This window comes from Ixodes scapularis, unplaced genomic scaffold (genome assembly GCF_016920785.2).
Source record: "Ixodes scapularis isolate PalLabHiFi unplaced genomic scaffold, ASM1692078v2 PGA_scaffold2__306_contigs__length_199485367, whole genome shotgun sequence".
Taxonomy (NCBI): Eukaryota; Metazoa; Arthropoda; class Arachnida; order Ixodida; family Ixodidae; genus Ixodes; species Ixodes scapularis.
In genome coordinates, this window is record NW_024609857.1 from 21,631,129 (window position 1) to 21,650,648 (window position 19,520).

The following is a 19,520-nucleotide window of genomic DNA, read 5'->3' on the forward strand; positions in this document are numbered from 1 at the left end:
AGACGAGTCTAGATCGCAGCGACACATCTACTGAAAAAAATTCGTTAATCTGTGCGTCTCTGATGCACCACTCTCATTCGGATTCTCAAATTCACTGACCTGCACAAATCTCTTAAAAGAATTCAGTCTCAAGGCTTTTTTTTTTATTTTTATACGAAATGTTTTTTTAAGTTGCCAGGCTTGCCAGTTCTCACCCTGCCGAACACTAGCGCCTTGTACTGTGAAATTATGAAGCTGCGCGTTGGTATAATGGGAACTCCGAAATTTGTGAAACATATCTTTTTAGCTTTTTTTTTAACAATACTTTTTGATAGTTTGGAAGTAAAAGAACATACCTTGTCAAATGTCAGCGTGTGAGAAATTTTTTTTTTTCTATTAAAACCAAAGGTTATTGCGATTTTGAAAATACTCGTCCAGAGTTGGGTTCAAACGAAGCCGAAGCCGCCATCTTTGAGGCTGGCAGCCCGGCACATTCGACAATGTGCCGATAGGCGGAACTAAAAATCCATAAGGCCTTTTATGGCACTCGTGGAATATCTATGCCACGGTGAAGAGTCGAGACAGGTCAGTGCAGTCGGCACAAAAGGAACTCCCTTCCATGAATAGACACAGCATTTTAATAACGACCCACTTCTTGCTCTCAGCGCTTGCCTCCGACTCGGGGGGCCTTCATCTGGATCGGTTTGCTGGCCTTCTGCTTCTGAGCCACCTTCGTCAGCTAAAAAGATAAAAAAAGATAGTCTGGTTGGTGATGCACAGGCTACAAGTTGTTTCGAGCCGCTCAGTGCAACACAGAAGACTGCAGATACTGCGTAAATTGGTGATTGCAAGAAGTTTACGTAAACACTCTGACGGTAGCAAGTGACTCGGGCCCGGCCCTTTCACTCACCGGAGTTGCGGTGGTCTTCTTCTGGGCCTTCTGTGCCCTCTGCTTTTCCTTGGCTGCTCTGTAATACAATGGAGCTTATTTAGACGTTTTGCAAAAGCAGGAAAGGTAAGAACAACGCATGCGACACATCGTGATCTCATAACTGAGAGGGTGACGGCACTTATTAAAGGATTAAAGGTAAGGTAGTGGTGCTAGTCATCAAGATAAACGATTAGAAAAAAGAGCAGTAGTTTCCACTTGCACAGTGCACGGTAAACAAAAAGTGTGGATGCTTTTTCCAGATGTGCATGGTACTGCAGGCATCTTCACATATCCAAATTACTGTACGATATGAAAACTGACTGTTCCGACACTGCCGGGCATAAATGGCAATGTCTGATGCAGAGTTTTATCGATGCTTCCATGTGGATGGTTTGTCTGTAGCAAGAGAAAAATTACTTCTGTCGCGGCGCATCCCCAATCACCCAGGTATTTATTGCCTCTTGCGAATGAAACAAGCTCATGCATTACCCCTGCTACTCGGCTCATAGCTACTTCTGGCATGCACGTACGGCACAACTCGCAAATGGTTTCTTTGTACAGCAAATGTGGAGCCATTTTCGGAATGAGTATTGAGGGCGAGGAACGGCAGAAGCCACAAATGCAGAAAAGCAAAACCAGAAGCAGTGCTGCAACCCTGCTGCACGGCCAACCCCAGTAGTTGCCGACTGGATGAAAATGGAAAGCCACCTTACTTGGACGCCTTCCGCTGTGCTTTGGCTATGCGTGCACGCTTGAAGCCGGCGAGACACCGGAGTCTTGTTGAAAGTAGGAAACTCGCGCCGGAGGCGGGACACCCGAAAAACCTCCCCACCGTTCTCATCTGGTGAAGGTCTATAGTCGCCGGATGTTCCCGAGACTTTACTCGACATCCGCAGGGATTGAAACCGCTTCCTCGGAACAAGCACCAGCGAGCAGAGTTGCTAAAACGCAAAGATTCGTGCCCTTGCGAGCGATTTCCTAGGATAACTTTATGTCGTAGGACAATTTGTTGCCTAAAGTTGCTTCTCCAACAGCTAACCCGCTGGCGGCCTGCTGAGAATCTCGTGACAGCATTTTCGACAAAAGTTGTAGTACTCATTATGGCATCTTTTTGATGCGAGACTTTGGCTAGGCCAAACTGAAGTAATATTGCCGCGTGCGTGGCGGAGTTGGCAACACCAGCGCAAGGAACTGAATTCAAAGACCCATCGGCCCGATTTTTATTTTCTTCATTTCTACGCTTCTGGAAAGATCCAGCCCATCTTAGGTTGTCATGGAGTGCCCTTGTTCAAAATATTCCTGAATGTACCACATGCATTGAAACAGTGCTAACGAGCTGCTTCCAGTCGGTCACCCTTCCGTTGCTGAAGCGAGATGCTTGAAACCTTCAGTTTTATTTTGCGGGCACAAGTTCACCTTATTGAAACTATTTTCTGTTTTACACTCATCAGCTCATTCCATCCATGACAATATCGGGCACTTGGTTTGGTTAAACCTTTGAGCAGAGCTGGCAAGATCCAGAGTGAAAAAGCATCCCTGCATTCACTGCTGCGATTTTGTTGTGGCTATATGCATAAAGTATCGAGGTGGCTACACGAGTTTTGCTATGGCCCTTGGACAATGCAATGCAACGCAATACCGCAGAGCAGCATCTTCCACAGGTGGCAGCACATGCAGTAAGCGTCAAAGCTTAACTTTCTTCACTCTAGCTCAATCTCAGATTCCTTAAAGCTCCTCCAATTGATGTGGAAGCTTATTCTACTTTCATGAATAGAAACATGAAAGACTGCAATGAACACTTGCTCGGAGTCTATACTAAGTGTGAGCTCCTTCGTGCCACACTGCCGAAACAAACGCTGGGTCCACAGTGCTTGGGTGCTGTCAAAGCTTCTTGCATGAGCACGTAGCTGTCCTGCACATCCTATGCACACAAGTGAGTGCGAATGAGACACAAGACTAAACTCTCCCAGCAGTACGTAGTTGCAGCAGTGCAGAAACTGCCCTAGTCTTGTGGCACAAAGAAAGTGACGCCGAGCGTAGTGTTATCATGCAGACCGTTCCCTCTCCGAAAAGGGAGACTCACCGGATGGCCTGCTCCCGCTGTGCCTTGCGCACCTCGGGCTTCATGTTCCTCCTCGCCATGATGTCGTTGAGGCTGGCGCCCACGATGGCCCTCTGGAACTTGGCCGTGCGCTTGGTGCGCCGCTTGGCTGTCTCCTCCTCCAGGCCCTTCTTGTGCTTGCGGCGGTACAGCACCGTCCACGTCACCTTGCGTGGGTTGCGCTTCATCATGTGAGATGCCTCGCACTTGGCATTCAGGAAGTGGAAGGTCTGTAATGTGCATTGCACCACGTTAATGAGGAGCCAGGCTTAAAAACGAGCGGCTCGCATTGACGTCGCGTCAGCAGGCACTGTGAACAACCTTGCTGCTGTGCGCGAACCTTTTGCAGCATATATTTTGCACTACCGAATCTCTTTCGGCAAGAAGTAGGAATGACAGCTGGTACGATGCAATGACGTCACATGCAAGCCGTGAGTAATAAGTTGAGTCGCGAAGTACAAACTGGCCATACACAGTGGGGTAGTGACCACACACATAGAAAAAGTAGTGTGGTCATGACAAGAATCCTGACGCGAAAATAAAATGCAGAAATGTGCCACCTAGTTATCATTACTGTTGACAAGATAAGAAGTGAACCTTAATTTGGGGTACGGAGTCTCGGACCAATAGAGCCTTTTCCTAGAGCAGAAATCTGTCACTATCCGCTGATCGATCACTACTACGTGCCGTAACACAAGCATCCCTTTAGCACGAGATTAGAGGGGCAGGCAGATAGATGTTCATGCTTAGAAGAACAAAGAACTCGCTTTACACTGCTTTTTTGGCCCTTTCCGTTAATGTGTTCACCGGAAGAGACGGAACGCTGTGCGGTTCTAGACGCGACATACCGCCGAGGCACACGCATGCTTCCGTTCACCCGACACGACAGCATTTATTATGATTTGGAGCGAAAGGTTGCAACAATGCAGTACGTTGCATCACAATACACTCGGGTAGCTGTAGATACGGTAAACGTACGAGCGAGACGAAGAACAGGTCGCGTGTGTCAATGTTTCATCGGTAGCATGAACGAGTGGATCGGATCGTACGTGTTCCGCCAGCGGGTTTCCCTCTCCTCGATGCTAAGGCTCAAGAGGAACGCAAGTATTTTAAGATGTACGTACACCAAGCGCAATAGTTCCCGTTTCTTTCAGCAGCGACGACTAGCTATCTTCGTAGAATTTGACCGGCAAAAACCTCACCTTCCCGTCTGTCTTGACCATCCGCTTCCCATGGCCGGGATAAATTTTGTAGCCACTGAACGAACACAATCCGATCCTGGAAAGAAAGTGAACATCTTCATTTTAACAAAATACGTGCTTACAACAAACGATGACAGCGTAAAATACTGTAATTTTATCGGATTTTAAAACAATCGGAGACTCACTTCATCGTCGGTTCTCTGTGGGGACGAAAAGAACTGCACCGCACTCACAGAAACAAATATCACCTACTGAAATTTACTTGACCTATAATTAATCTTATAATTATTAGTTTTGTTTATTCTCACGATTTAGCTAATACTTTTTTATTTTATCAACATTTACAAATTATATTTTAAAGCTGCGGGTCAGCTTTTGGCGGAAGTTTCAAAATGGCGGAAAATGGTATGTCATTTTGACGTATCCGCGGCATTTTTCGTTCGTTAGCGTGTTTTCGTGCGATGTGCCGCACCCGTAAATTTTTTTAAACGTCCGCGGTCGCAAAAACGCTAGATACAACAAATTCCGATGTCGAACAAACGCTGGCGCTCTTTTCTTCCACGACCGAAGCGCACACTACGAGCTGTATCGATCGGTTTTCGTGGCTAGAAAATGCTCGAGAGCGACGAAATGTTTCGTCACAGCCGGCACCAAGTGTCGGTTTAATACGACACCTCACACCAACCTTAAACCGAAGAAATTCTGCGCACCAATTAAAATCTACGTTAACGCGAGACTATAGTTTTCGCTCGGACCTCGTCCGAATCAGTGTTCCAAAACTGCGGCTCGTCCCAGTGCGCATGTGAGAAAGGCGAGCGGTGTCATGCTCGTTTCCACTACGGAAACACGTATCATTGTAGCCGATCACGCTACATTTGTTTCTTTCGTAGTACTGGGTCAATACGCGTTGCTCTAAGCTACAAGTACGCCGCGCGACTGTCATTGCCGAGAGGTTCATTCCACGAATTGTCGAGCTTCACACGACAATCACTGTCAGCCTGATTGCTAGTCATGGGCCCTACGAATGACGTCTGCTCAAACTCGGGTGAGGCGTCTCTGTACCACAGACGATCGAGAACTGTATTTGAGGCCAGCTGCGGGGATCTCCGACGTGTCAACGAACGCTCGACTGAGCGGGGTTTCTGTTTTGCAGATGATCCGCACGTTTTGGATTTTTCCAATCGAGGGCTCAAGAAATTGGAGAAGAGAGACGGGGTCGGAGTCGAGAAGCTCTCGCTGGACCATAATGAACTTACCAAGCTCGATAACATCGACTGCTTTCTGGACCTGCAAAAGGTGAGTTCACTCTTAATAATGTTACTTTGAATAGGACGGGCTTTGTCCGTGTTTGTGTTGCAGGTTGGATTCACTAGTGCACTACACGTGTCTTTACTCCATCTCAAACACTGCATAGACTACTTGAGAGGCACTAGAGCCTAGTCCTGCAAACTGCTTTGCTTGCACAAGCTTTTGTGCAAAGGAAACACTTTCTAATGCCACACACGTGCCTGTGCCTCCCACAGTGCCACACAGAATCCACGAGGTAGATTATGGTTTGATCAGACTCGTAGGATGCTGCCTCAATGTGGGATCCCGATCATAAAACACTCGTCGCTAGACTAGATGCTATTCCAAGCCAAGACCTGCCATTTTATTGTATCTGTATGGTTGAGTGTGATGGTGACTAGAATACGAAAACGAAAGAAGAACATAGAAGGACTGTACGGTCTGTATTGCCTTCTATGTTCCTTTTTCGTTTTTATATTATCGCGTCTATTCACTAGTATGGTCAGTAAACAAAAGAAACATAACCATTTCCCCATCCATTGAACATGTCCTTGCTGGCCCTGTAGGCACATGACTAAGCGCGAATCCTGGGAAGCCTATACACCTTTCCAAAAAACGCTCCTAGGCCGCCGCCATGTTGCTGATGCTGATGCGGCAAGTGCGACTCTCGCGCCCTCTATCAGCTAGAAATTTTCTGCCACTCTCTTGGACTGTGAAAACCCGCTCAGCGCGATTCTCTACCTATGTTTTGCGGTTTTGTGTTCGACGTTTTCTGGCCCCTTTTGAAAGTTTCCACTTAATTTTTATGATGCATGCTGCATACCCTTTCTGTGTTATCTTCCATTGTGAGAAATAGGGCTGGTAAGTGCCTGCCACTCAAGCTTTTCTGCTCGACATTCACAAGAAACGAAGAAGGGGAAGGACGTCGAACGGCCCTGGCTGCGATTTTGCAAACAATGACAACTGTTCTCCCCCCTCGCAGAGATAATCCGCGTAAAGTCCTTCTCAGTCATCTCCAAAAATAGTGTTTTGGGTTGGGGTGGGAAACGGGTCAGTCGCATTCGTTCTTTTGCCTTGGTGCTGGTGTGAAAAGGAAGCTCTCCCCAAAACGTGCCCCAAAACAAAGTCATCTTGGATTCCGTCCGACCGTCAAGATGTGACAGTCATAGACTGTGACTGTGTTATTTGAGATCTTTGTCAAATAAATTCTTTTATGCCAAGGCTGCATCGTGTGGCACTTACAATATATTGTTTGAATGTTAGCACTTGCTAAATTGTATTTCCGTGTCCTGTCCATCGGTAAACACATTATTTGTGAGCGTGAAAAATGCATGCCTTTTGGCTATCTTCTGTTGTAAAGTATTTTTGACAGCTAAGCGCTTTGTCATTTGACACGCGGCTAATCGAGCAACGCCGTCAAAACTTAGTGTTGATGAGCTATGTCGCCTTCTCGAGTTCTGCCTTGGTAGTACGTACTTCAGCTTCAAGGGTGACATTTTCAAACAAGTTAGCGGAACGGCAATGAGCGCCTCTATTTCTGTCACGACGGGAAACCTCACAATGGAAGTGGTTGAACAGAAAGCGCTTAGCCCTTTCGCCAACAGGCCAAAAGAGTTCATGCGCTATGTAGATGACTGTTTTTGCATCGTGAAGAAATCAGAGGTGAAGCACACCTGAATTCCATAGAACCGGCCATCAAGTTCATTGTAGAATACGAGAAAGATGGAGTCTTGCCGTTCCTCGATGCTCTGGTGGAAAGGCAAGGAGACAAGCTGGGGTTCACAGTCTACAGGAAGCCAACACACACCAGACGCTACCTTGATTATGACTCGAAGCACCCAACGAGTCACAAGACGTCGGTGGTCTTTACTCTCTTGTCTAGAGCAACGACCATCTGCTCATCGGAAAGAAACAGAAGAAAGGAGAAACAGACCATACTTGCTGACCTCCAAAAAAACGGCTATTCAAGGAGTTTTGTTCAACGCGTCGCCCGTCGACAGGGCTGCACGTGCAATAACCATAGATCGTCGGGTGACACACAGCCCCGCCCCATCGCGCGCATCAGCGTCCCCTATGTAAAAGGGACGAGCGAGACACTGGCGCGCGTGCTCCGAAAAGAAGGGATCCAGGTGGCGCGCAAGCCAGTGTCAACATTAGGACGGCTCATGCCAAGGCCGAAAGATCGCCTCCCAAAAGAGAAAGCACAAGGCGTGGTCTATAAAATACCGTGTGCGGAGTGCCCCGCCGCCTACATCGGTGAAACTAAATCTTTTCCCAAACGCGTGCGCCAGCACCAGAACGATGTGCGCAATTTCGATCGCGAGCGTAGCGCCGTCGCGGAACATTGTGAGAAATTTGATCATTGGATCGACTTCGGAAACGCACACGTGATAGACACGGAGCAATATATTCGAAGACGCCTGTTGTTGGAGTCGTGGCATATCCAGAGTACACTGGGGAACATTAACAGGTCCCTCGGGGCCTTACCATCTATTTACGTCCATGGCCTGCGTCACGTTCACAAAACATCACCTCGGTAGAGGAGGAAGGAGAAGTCGAAGCTCGCGCTGTCCCGTTTCATTTTTAGTCACCCCTGAAGAAGCAGTCAAGTCGACCCCGAAACGTTGGGAACTCTTTGTTTCTAAACTTTTGGCTTGAGTTTTCTTTTTTTCGAATTGTTCCTCAAACCAGACAGATTTCTGTCGAAGATGTTTACTTTCACGTCAAAACTTATTGTAAAAAAACCCAAAAAACATTCCAGTCTCACTTGTTCTGTCGCGGTGTACCCGACAAAATTAGTTTCCAGCTTTTTTTCCTTTTTTGTTTTTTTAAATGTGGTACAATGCTTTCTCAATGTCCTCGGGAAAATACATACAACATGAAACACAAAATACAGCGAGAAAATACGAGAATTTAGCCGCCAGCAGTGTTTGAAACTGCGCCTACGCAGGCTGCGCCTATCGAAATCACAGTTCACTCGGTTAGGGTTAGCAGGGACGCTGGTGAAAGCCTATCCTCAAACTCAGTGACTGGGCTCGAAAACGGTTTGCTGCCTCTGGGCTCGAGTGTTTCTTGGAAAGGTGTATATGGAGTGCAAGTTTGTGTGCTATTTCCACAGGGGTTGCAATGATGTCAGAATGCCAAGCTCTTATTGACTGATTGAAAAAAAAAAATAGTGGGTAAGCCTCAAGGCATCTAACATGGAGGTCTACCCTCTATCCTTTCAATCAAAGCCAATCAGAGCTCGGCGTCGTGCCGACGTCACCGCAACTCCTACAGAAGAAGCAGACAACTTTCTCTCTGCATAGGTTGGTTATTCCCAAGCTTAAATTTGGTATAGTTGAAGCTCACTTTTTTCGCTGCTAAAGATGGCGGTGAAAGCATATTTATCGTAGAATGCCGAGCACGTGCCCCTCTCACAATAAACGGCCACCCCTACTTTTAAAACATTTGAAGTATAAACGAAGGACTTATCGAGCGGCCACCTCGGCAAACTTTTGAGCTTATTAGGCTAGCCGAGGTGTCCCTCCATGTAGGCTGCTCCTCCAATCCTGGTGCAAGGTGGTAAAGCTTTATGTGCGTGCACCGGTGCAATGCTGTGGAGCTCGATGCGACGACGCCGGTGGGAAGCAGGCTTGACGAGAGCAGCGTAGCTGCTTTAAGAATCAGAGGTTCTGCTAGACCCCTATAATCGAACCAAATAAGGACCTACCCTACCGTGTGCCTCACCCGCTTTTCTGCTCTCGGACCTAGCAAGCACTCATTCCCAGTTTGTCGTGATCATCTCCAGCTTCTGTGTGGGCGCGAGGTCGGTACTTAATGACACTCTAAAGCTGTTATAAACGACCATATCTCATAGGTAGTACATACTGAAAAGCCTTTGCTCTAGTAAAAGGCAGTTCCAGGGTCACCTCATTCTCTCGTCGTGAGAGGTCGCAGGAACCCAGTCTTAAGCAAATGCAAATGTTTGAATGGGTCATAAAGACAGACAAGCCGACAGAGAGGAAAAAAAACTCTGCCTAATTCCTCCTTTCCATTCGAGAAAAAGGGAGACCCTCCTCCTTTTTGCGGGGAGTTGCTCTGGGAATGGCTCCTGCGTGGGGAGGAGGAGTGAATAGTGTGTGAGAGAATGGAGAGAAGAAAACTTGCAACCGGTTTTCTGCCCGGCAGGAGACAATTCTGTAGGTCGGCCTTTAAGAACCTCGGGTGCCCTGGTTCTATAGTTGTCCCGTCACTACTAAAGGCTGCAGTGATGAGATTGGGTACATCAGAGAAACAAGGGCATCACTGCAAACCAACCCTAACCCTTTGCAGCTCTCTGCCACCCACAACCAAATCACGAGGATGTACTCCCTGGCAAGGCTCTCCCAGCTATCCAGCCTGGACCTCTCGAACAATGTGCTCGTCTGCATAGAAGGTGAGGTGTCACTTTTGAATCTTAAGGGCATTTTATATGGGCACGCTAAAGTTTTGGGCAGCAGATTGACTGACTGGAGGAGATGTTTAAGCCACTTCTGGCCATTTTGGGTTACTGGCCAACAAGCTAATGTTTCAGGCAGTTGGCATATGCCCCTCAAAACTGCTCATAGCATAGGCCTCTGGGCCCCCGCTGCATGATTGGTACTCAAAAACATTTGGATGGATGGATATTAACGGCTGTATTCATTATAATGGGTGGTAACTTGTGCCACCTGGCATAAAAACTAGAAAAAAACATGATTCCTCCTCTTTTAAGCCAATGCATTTCTGTAACTGCCACCAGGTCGTGGGGGTCATCACTAGGATGACTATGGCAATGGCTACAAGCAGTGTTGCCAGATGGTAAAATTCGCCACCATCTTGAAAATTCATGTCATTTTAAGTCTCTGGTGACCCGGTGAAATCTGGGGAAAAATGTCTTGTGACTTGAAGCAACTGAAAGTGCTGCCGGTAGCCGCTTGCTTGGTGGGGAAAGCCAACACCGCTGCTCGATTAAAGTAGAGCCATAAGTTTGTAAATTGAAGAGTTCAGAAAAATAGCTTCCTGAAAAGCTACCCGCCAGGATGTACACATAATGGCAGCACCTCAGCGGGCGGATAAATTTCCGACAATATTTTTGTATGTTTTTTGGTTATTTTATCAAAACAAACACATTTCAAGTGCAAGAAAGATTGTTTCTTTATTTTTCTCTGACAACCAAATATTATAAAAATGCCATTTTGCATTGCACACAAGCTATGTGCAAGATTCTTTTTTTATTTATTTTTATACTGCAGTGACATTGCAATGAGTACAGTGACATTCACGCTCCACTGGTATGTTTTATTTCGTATAGCTTCCTGTCATTGAGAGCATTGTGCCCTGTGCATAAGCACCTGAAACTGATGTGTTTAATTTATCTTCTTAGTGTTATGAACACAAATACTTCATGTCCCTTGGTCGCTTTTTATCTTAATTATTTTACTCTCTGGTGAAATCTGGTATACATGCCTTGCATGTGACGTCATATGGCACCATACCAGCCGCCATTGCTCCGTACCACGCTCCTCTGCCCGTACTTTCTGCAGCATACATTTCGGAAAATCGAATTTGTTCTTCTTTGCAAGCCTTGCGGAGAAGAACAGATTCAATGGTGCCAAAGGTATGCCGCAGAAAGCGCTGGAACATGGTACGGAGCAATGGCGTCCGACATGACGTCCAATGCAAGCCATGGATTGCGACCACTCCCTCATCTGAGAATGCTGCCTGAAAGGGAAGGAAACATCATAGCTGGCTGTCAAATTTGGTGTTCATCTTTTATTGGACATAGCTTTTTATATACTTCATAATGAGTAGTGGAAAAAGGGGCCAGTTACCATGCATGTCTTATTGCTGCCTGCTCAGACCTAAGCTGGAATTTGTTACTTCCCCATGGCACTCAATAGCGGTTGATAATCAATCAGATACTTGGATTATGCAGAAATGTTTTGTTAATTAAAGTATTTCATGACAGGGATATTGTCTTTTTGTAGCTATTATTTTAATTACTACAGATAAACTGTAACCTGTTAGTTTGCAGACAGTTTTATTGTTTGCAGGCAACCGTTGCTCAATACAGTAACATGTTTCATTCATGCCTAGAATAGTGTGGTTTCTGAAGTCAAGATGTTTTGTTCATATTTTAATAATGCATGCATTAATTCTTCTATTTTTATTAATGTTGATCTTTCCCATTACGAAGGTTCCAAAGCTGTTTATGCGCACGTAAAGACAAGGCTCTGAGTGAATAAACCAAATTGCACTACGCTCAACTTGCTTCAGCATTTTATTGCTATAAAAACAGTGCGCATCTGACAGTTTGGTACATGTAGCTTGTTTCGTATAGTTGTAGCAAGTTTCACAATTGCTTACTGGTGTTTATAAAAACTTGTTTCTGTTTTAGAAATACAAGAGCTGTGATGTTTCAGGTCAATGACTCTTTTCTATGTGCTTAGATATGTACTTTTACTGCAAATTTGTTTTTTTTTTCCTTATTTCCCACTTTGACTTTCCAGCTTCGTGTTCAGAAGAACTTTACAGTTTTACTACAATTCTTGCTTCACTTTTTCTTACAGCGCTCAAAGATTTGAAATACCTTGTTTCTGTAAATTTGTCCAATAACAGAATAAAGGTGAGTGGTTGAAACTACTCCAGAAGTCACTGCATCGATGCACGTCGTGACAAAGAGAGAACTGTCCTAACGAGTGGTGTGCTGATACTTTGTTGATCCAGAGCTTGCAGAACATCCAATTCTCCACCACCCTGGTCTACCTGGACCTTTCTGGAAACTTAATTCCATCTCTGATAGATCTCACATCCCTGACACGATTAAAGGTACCACTTCTTCCTTCCTCTTACGTTAAAGAGCACCTGAAAGAAAAAGATTTTTTTTTTTCAACAATCCAGTTTGGACACGCAAGTCAAAAAATAAATTTTATCTGAAAAATATTTTTGAAAGGGATATTGACGGCGAGAGATTTATTTGAAATTCTGCGCACAAAGTCCATGACGTCACGGGTCATTCCGGAATGACCATCTTGGGCATTGACCACTACTTCAAAGAGAGAATAGTATAAATGAAAAGATGGATCATGCTTGTTAATTTTTTTTTAAACTTTGTAAAAAATATTGTTGATAAAAAGGTTACTAAATTTTTAAAAAGGGAAGGCTGTATCGCAATGGCCACCAGCAGTGGCGGATTTAGAGGTGGGGCTGGGATGTCCTGAACACCCCTTGAATTTCGCATGTGCAAACATTTAGGGTGGGGAAGATGGGAGGGGGGGGTTTCTCAGACATCTGATATGCTGACCCCACCCTCAGGAAACACCTGCATCTTTACCTGCCCGCCAGTGTTTGAGATGTACCAAGTCAACAAACTCCATTAAATTTGACGGCTAAGTGGTTGCATGACCGTTTCATATGAGCCCGACCCGACTGCTCTTGCTTTTGGGCCTACCCAAGACTGCATAGAAATTTCAGCACCATGTAAAGTTTTAGGCAAAGGAACAACTAAAGGCAAAACTTTTGGAATGGCCTTTGAGTAGATATATAATGATTTAGGAAAGATCCGCAAGGTGGCAAAGATTTACACAAGTATGAATCCTAGTTAGCTCAGTTGGTGCTCTGCTAGCCTTGGAAAGTATGAGGACTGATTTCCGGCCCCGGCGGATTTCTCCAGAAGTCACCAGCCGCCTAGAGGATCCGAGTTGCACTCCGTTTCAAGTGGAATTCAATATATTCCTGTGTAGCATCTTTGAACACTGTCAACCTCGGGCTGCTTGTGCCTGGTAACCTGGAAATGGCAATGGTTTTGTCGGCGGTGTTCTATAAACGCCGGAGGAAAAATGCAGGCGTCCGAACCAGAGCTTTGGCTAGAGTCAACTTCTTTCTCTTTATTTTCGTGGCTCCCAAGCCACGAGCGCTGGCAGAGGCTGGTGCTCGTGAGAACCAGCATTGCGAGCCTAGCGCATCTGTCTGTGTCACTATGGTTTCTATCCTCACCCTCTTGCTGGTTTGCTTTTCAGACGCTTCTTCTGAAAAGGAATGAAATCACAACCCTGCAGAAGGCTCAAGTTTATCTTCCAAGCGGACTGTGTGTCTTCTCCGTGGCAGAGAACAAAATTACGGACCTCACGGAAGTAAGTTTGGACCTCAAGAGAGTCTTTTCTGGTTTTAGCTGTGGGTGAAGTGTATCTCCGTTTAAACTACATTTTTGGGGCACTGTGTAGTTGTTTAGGCATTGTCACCTTGTAAAGATATTAATTATTACCCTGATAGGTACCGGCCCGTGCTGATAACAGTTTGATCATCCGCACCCAATCCGCATCCGCTGACTTTGTATCCACACCCGAACCGCATCCGACACACAATCTGCGCATTCATTTTACATCATAAGACTCAAGCGAGAATGAAAAGTTAAAGCATCTGGGTGCTGCCTTATAGCCTGTCTGCTTGCTTTTGTGCTAAAAACTCCGAGTCAAAATACAGTGCAAGTCATTTCATCATGTTCTGTTTTATCGTATTTATTAGTGTTGTGCGAATATTCTGTATTTTGGATAATACATTATTCGATATTCGCTTCTAGATGAACTGCGATGTTCATATTTTTCGAAGTGTTGATCGCGACGGGTTAGTCCCGGTGAGTGCGCTTCTTATCAAACATGGGTGCACTGCGGAGAAGCAATACCCGCAGAAGTGATTTTCGCGGGTGTTTTTTTCCGCAGTGCACCGGTGCTTGGTAAGAAGCGCACTCAACGGGGTAACCCACCGCGATCAATACTTTGAAAAGTATGAATATCGCAATCGCGTGCTTGGGAGGAAAGCGTATTTTCTAAGCAGGATGGTTCACGCCCACGCTTGTTGTATTTAAAAAGACACGGAAAATTTGTGAGTGTTGAGTTTTACATTCCTGTAAAATTTTTAAATTTAACCTGTGGCTGTTAGGCAGAAATGCCCCAATAACCTGCATTCATCATTGAATTTTTTTTTTTTCAAGTTCGAGATTGAACAAATAATATATTTGCATATAGCAAGATTTGTAAATCCATTCAATTAGGTATAGCTTGCATCTCTATAGGTTTTATTTTATGTAAAATCTGTCATTTATTTGCTATCCCAAGGCATCGAACATTCTGAAGTCCATAAATATAATTAGGTTAAAATTACCTTATAAATGGACAAGTAGAAGCTTGAGAAGAAACTTTACGAGTTTAGCTGGGTTTTCATTCGAGATATTGAATGAAAATTCGGTTTCATTCAATATTCAATTAGAAAATATTCTGTCAAAACCACTATTCGCTTTGAATTTGCTTCTAACTCAAAATTCACTACTCGCACATGACTAGATTTATGTTATAAGCGATCATCCTTCCAGAGACACTTTGCATCACTCGAAAGATGATCGCAGTTATTGGATTGTCTTGGGAGTCTGCAACGCTCTGCCCTAAAGATGCGCTCAAGAAATAGGAAATTTTAATTTTTTTTTTGCTTTGTAACACCCACTTTAAGCAGACTCATATTTTCTAAACATGAAAATTAACAAAGGACAGACTAGTAATGTCATTTTATTTAGGTCTAACAATAAGAAAGTGGGAGAGGAAAGGCAGCCACTCACCACTGGTAAAATATCACAATATTTATAATAGCAACACCTCCTATCGGTTTCAGTTTTAAATATAAACCCACAACCGCATGCTCTGAACCACACAAATAACAACCCTTTGCCAGCAGTTGAGAAAAAAAAAATGCATGCACACACCCAGTTTCATTTGTCAAGGTTGCTGTGTAGAAGAAACAGAATACCATCAATAATGGACGGATTCAGACTGGTTTGCTTTTCTTGAGTTACAAGGTCTGCTAATGAGAAGTCTCTCTCCACTGGTGCACTTGATGCTGGGACGGCATGCCTGAACAGCACTACAAAGGCAAGATACGGAAACTTGTGTTGGTGCAAGTTCCACCATTCCAGAAGATTGAATTTATCCACTCGTAGGCAAAGAACCCACTCATATGCATCCTTTACTTTCTTGTGGCTTGTACGTTTTGGGTATTTTTTTGCCCGAAGAACATTTTCCATTCTTTCCCGTCCAAACAGAAACACGCTTACCCAGGGCAATTGATGCTCCTGCATTCTTTATTTTTTCTTGGGACAGGATTTGTTTGCAAGATAGAATGCTCTAAAGCGATCTTTGGTGCGAATCAGGTCTTTCTAACCGCAAAGAATAATTTTCTTTCTGATTGGCACCTTTTTTCAAAAGAGTGTAGTTTTCTCTACCAAAACATTTGATGGTGCGGTCACTTATTCACTCTGCGGTCGCACACATTTATGGGTTGCCTTGGCGAAAATGTTGATCTGAACCCACGTATATCCACATCCGATCTTCATCCACAGCTTCTGGCATCTGCGTCCGATCCGCAATCAACCAAACCTGATTAATTTTTACGCACATCCGCCAGTTAACTGTGAACATCCGCGGATGATCCACAGGTAGTCTGCGGATATGCAGGGCTTTACTGGTAAGTTTAGGTAGGAATTTCTATTTTCAACACTTATTTCTGACAGCATACGTTTCTAACACTCTTACCACATCTGTCACGCTTGACTTCGCCTTTGACTGCATCTTTGGCATCCATGTAGTGTATCAATTTCAAAATGGCAGCTTCCGGTCTGGCACAAGAAATGAAAAGGCATGCCGTCCTGGTTGCCTTGGCCGCCGACCACAGTGATTTGGATATAGCCACCTTCTTGAATATGTCAAGGCCCTTCAATTTCAAGGTCAGAAAAGAACTTTTAGATTCTGATAGAGACGTTGCATCTGTGACCAAGCAAAAAAAAAAAAAAACATTCCTAGCGGCCAGACGTTGTCAGGACGGCTGAGTTTATCCAGCAGGTGCAGGACATTGTGAACGCCGACCCCTGCAAGTAAATGAAGGCCACTGCCAAACAGCTCGAGGTGGCAGAATCTGCTATCAGGCTTGTGGTGCACGAGGACCTTGGATACCAGTCGTACGTGGTGAGGGTAGGGTAGTTTGTGTCCCAAAAAACCCAGGAAATCCGTGTCATCTGGTCCAAGCGCTTGTTGAATGCAAGCTCAAGCACCCTGAGGAATCGGTCGTGCTTTGGTTTTTCTTTGACGAGAACAACTTTTACCAAGACCAAAAGGTCAACAGGAGGAATGACAGGTGGCTTTGTGCGAGCTCCGAGGAGGTCCCAATAGTCATGCAGACAAAGTATCTGTCATATGTCATGGTCTTAGCCGTTGTGAGCAACAAAGGTCACGTCATGCCACTGCACTTCTCCCAACAAGACCTCAGTGTCAACTTGAATGCCTACTTTGAGACAATGGGCACTGTGGTGAAACTTTAAATAGACGGAGTGGCCCAGAGGAGGCCGCATATTTTTCAACAGGACTCTGCTTTATACCACACGAGCCACGTGACCTAAGATTGGCTGGCTGACAACCTCCATGACCACATCATCTCCAACATGTGGCCTCCTAGACCTCCAGATGTAAGCCCCCCGGACCACTATATCTGGGGCGTCATCGAGAGGGAGACCGACAAGCAGCCTCACAACACCAAAGAGTCGCTAAAGGCTGCTATTGTGGACGCTATGACCAACATCAACAAGGACCAGATGATCAGGGCATGCGGTTGTTTCTGAAGCTGCATTGTGTTGGTCATTGCCGCTCTAGGTGGTTTTATCGAATGAAGTTCGAGAACATGAATAGAAAACAGTATCTGTACGAAATTTCGTGTCAATATATTATATTTATTTGAAACATCTTTTTATTTGCTGAAACCACCGTTATGCTCTCAAACACCACGTGCACCCTGTGCACAGTGTTTCACATACGACTGAAATGAATTTTTAAGGAACGAGCGCTTGAAGGAAAAAAAAAATAAGTAATTCGGTATAACGTTGATGACTGCGATGTATGTCAGGGTATAGAAGTAAAGTGATAATTAACAGGCTGATTATCTCCAATTATATGGCAAATATAAAAAAAAGAAAATGGCTATTGCAGTTCTTAAGTTGCAAAAAACTAAGTTCTGCTCCACACTATTCAATGGCGAAGTGAGGCTGTCTACAATCCTCCATGCCGAAACAAAGAGGAAGAAAAGCTCCAAGAGCTCCACGTTCAAAGGAGACGTCAGAGTGTGGCATGCTTTTTCTACAACCACGTGTTTCTGGGTAATGCACCACTGTCAGACCGGCTCACAATGACTCGCTATTTACGCCCATCGCAGAGGCTCGCGTCGCTTCTTGGTGGGACTTGGCCGCTCTTTTGCACCCTAGTTTCGGTCTCTCAGTCTTCTCGCTGCTTAAATTCGCCAGAAGATAGCGTGGAGCAGAATTCAGTTCTCTGAATTCGAACAACGGCGGTGGCTCAGTTATAATTCTCTGCAACAACACTGGAAGAGGATTTTAAAGCGATTTATTTGTGGGCGGAGGTTTCACAAACTGGGACTGTTCTGGCTTGCCGTCCGATCTCGCTGCTCTCCTGTACCAAACTCTCGTTTGATTAGCAACCAGCAGCCTGTAACCGTGTTTCATACTTACGTGTGGTCTTTCTAAATCAAGTTACACACCTCACTTTGCTCGAGCAGGGTTTTTGGCACAATTCGCATCACCTTTACTAAATGTGGCCACTTTTGTATGTTCGTACACTTGTACCTATGTCAAAGCTTGCATTTATCTGTGCAGGTTTCCTTTCTCTCCCACCTGTCCTCCCTGGAGAGTTTCTCTATTGGTGGGAACCCGTGCGTCAACATGACTGGCGGCATCGTGTATCCTTTCTCCTGTGCCCGACAGGACGATGCCGCGGATCAAGTTAAAACCTAATGTTTCTTCAAGTATTAACCATTTCAAGTCGCCCGTCGGGCTATTCCCAACTAGTTAACGGAAGTTATGCGAAGGGCTGACGAAAGCAGGAGTGTAAGCACATAGTTTCCGAAACTTCTTAGATAGGGATGAGCATGATTATAATTTATGGGCTGGGAGTGTGTGCAACCTCCACAGTATCATAGGAGAGACAGGGAGCATGGTCTTATTTCATTTGAAATTATTCAGGATCGTTTAGTATGTCTGAACTCCATCACATTTTTTTGTATCGAGTGGCTCAGTCATGGACCTAATTTTTGATGGATATCTTTTTTCATTTCCGTTCTTATGCAAGGAGTTTTTAGTATTTTTATTTATTTATCTATTTATTTATCTAGATTGAGTGACCCACAAACAGCTTGACGCCTCTTTAGTGGTGCACTTGTTAATGTCAGATAGTAGTCAAATTGTTCGGACACGATACAAAAAAATGGAAAGTTAGGGCAAAACAGTGGTAGCAACACAGTTTCTAAATTCACGCTCTTCATGAAAAAATATCTAGTATGCTCTGTCTTCAATAGTGCAAGGGTTCCATAGCCTTGACCGTGGCTGCAGTGGCTTTGACTACAGGCCTTACGTCATCAACTGGTGCCTGGGGCTGAGGGTTCTGGATGACTTTGTAGTGACTCAGAGGGAGAGGTAAGTCAGTCTAGATAATAAAATACCTTTACAATTCCTTTTTTAAATTTTTTCTTGAGAAAATAGTTTTGAGTGTTGCGAGACATCTTTACAAGCTGGACTAAAAATGTCTCCTTTTAAGATCGGTTTGATTTATCATTCTTTCTTAGAGCACAACTCTTAGGTGCCCGTTTCCAGCTTGAATGGTGTTGCCGTCCGCGTAACCGCGCGGTGCATTATGGGACATTTCCCATGATGCAACGCGTGGGAAGGAGGACGAGGGTAGTGGGAGGAGGAGGAGGGAGGGGGAGGAGAGGAGGAATGCAGCTTGAGGGATGAGGGGAGGAAGGCAGGACGAGGAAGAGGAGGGGAGGAGGAGTATCAGGGAGGATGAGGAGGTGAGGAGGGGTATGCCCTCCCCTCAGTACCCTTCCCTCCTCCTCCTCAAAAGCTGCACTCTAATTCGGCATGGATGAAGAAAGAATAAACAATTAAAACAGGGACAACACAACCACATCTTTC

The 19,520-nt window shown here is 45.0% G+C and overlaps 2 protein-coding genes across 3 annotated transcripts in view; one reads left to right on the top strand and one right to left on the bottom strand.

Annotated features, from left to right (window-relative positions):
• Positions 1–599: 599 nt before the first annotated feature.
• LOC8034456 (60S ribosomal protein L24) lies at positions 600–4,461 on the bottom strand. The gene is given in 7 exon segments (XM_029984773.4): positions 600–718; positions 890–947; positions 2,994–3,101; positions 3,103–3,181; positions 3,184–3,241; positions 4,214–4,289; positions 4,399–4,461. Coding segments are annotated over 7 exon segments (462 nt in total). The 5' UTR covers positions 4,404–4,461; the 3' UTR covers positions 600–640.
• Positions 4,462–4,596: 135 nt separating this feature from the next.
• The window catches only part of LOC8034486 (centrosomal protein of 97 kDa), a 120,518-nt gene continuing 105,594 nt past the window's right edge, over positions 4,597–19,520 (top strand). The window contains exons 1-8 of one of the 2 annotated variants that reach the window (XM_042291767.1): positions 4,597–4,618; positions 5,367–5,509; positions 9,815–9,917; positions 12,073–12,128; positions 12,230–12,331; positions 13,522–13,635; positions 18,204–18,286; positions 18,936–19,019. In XM_042291767.1, the coding sequence (XP_042147701.1) occupies positions 4,606–4,618; positions 5,367–5,509; positions 9,815–9,917; positions 12,073–12,128; positions 12,230–12,331; positions 13,522–13,635; positions 18,204–18,286; positions 18,936–19,019 (698 nt within the window). In that variant the 5' untranslated portion in view covers positions 4,597–4,605. Of the gene's footprint in view, positions 4,619–5,048; positions 5,259–5,366; positions 5,510–9,814; positions 9,918–12,072; positions 12,129–12,229; positions 12,332–13,521; positions 13,636–18,203; positions 18,287–18,935; positions 19,020–19,520 lie in introns of those variants that run through there. The other variant, XM_042291766.1, reaches the window with a different exon arrangement.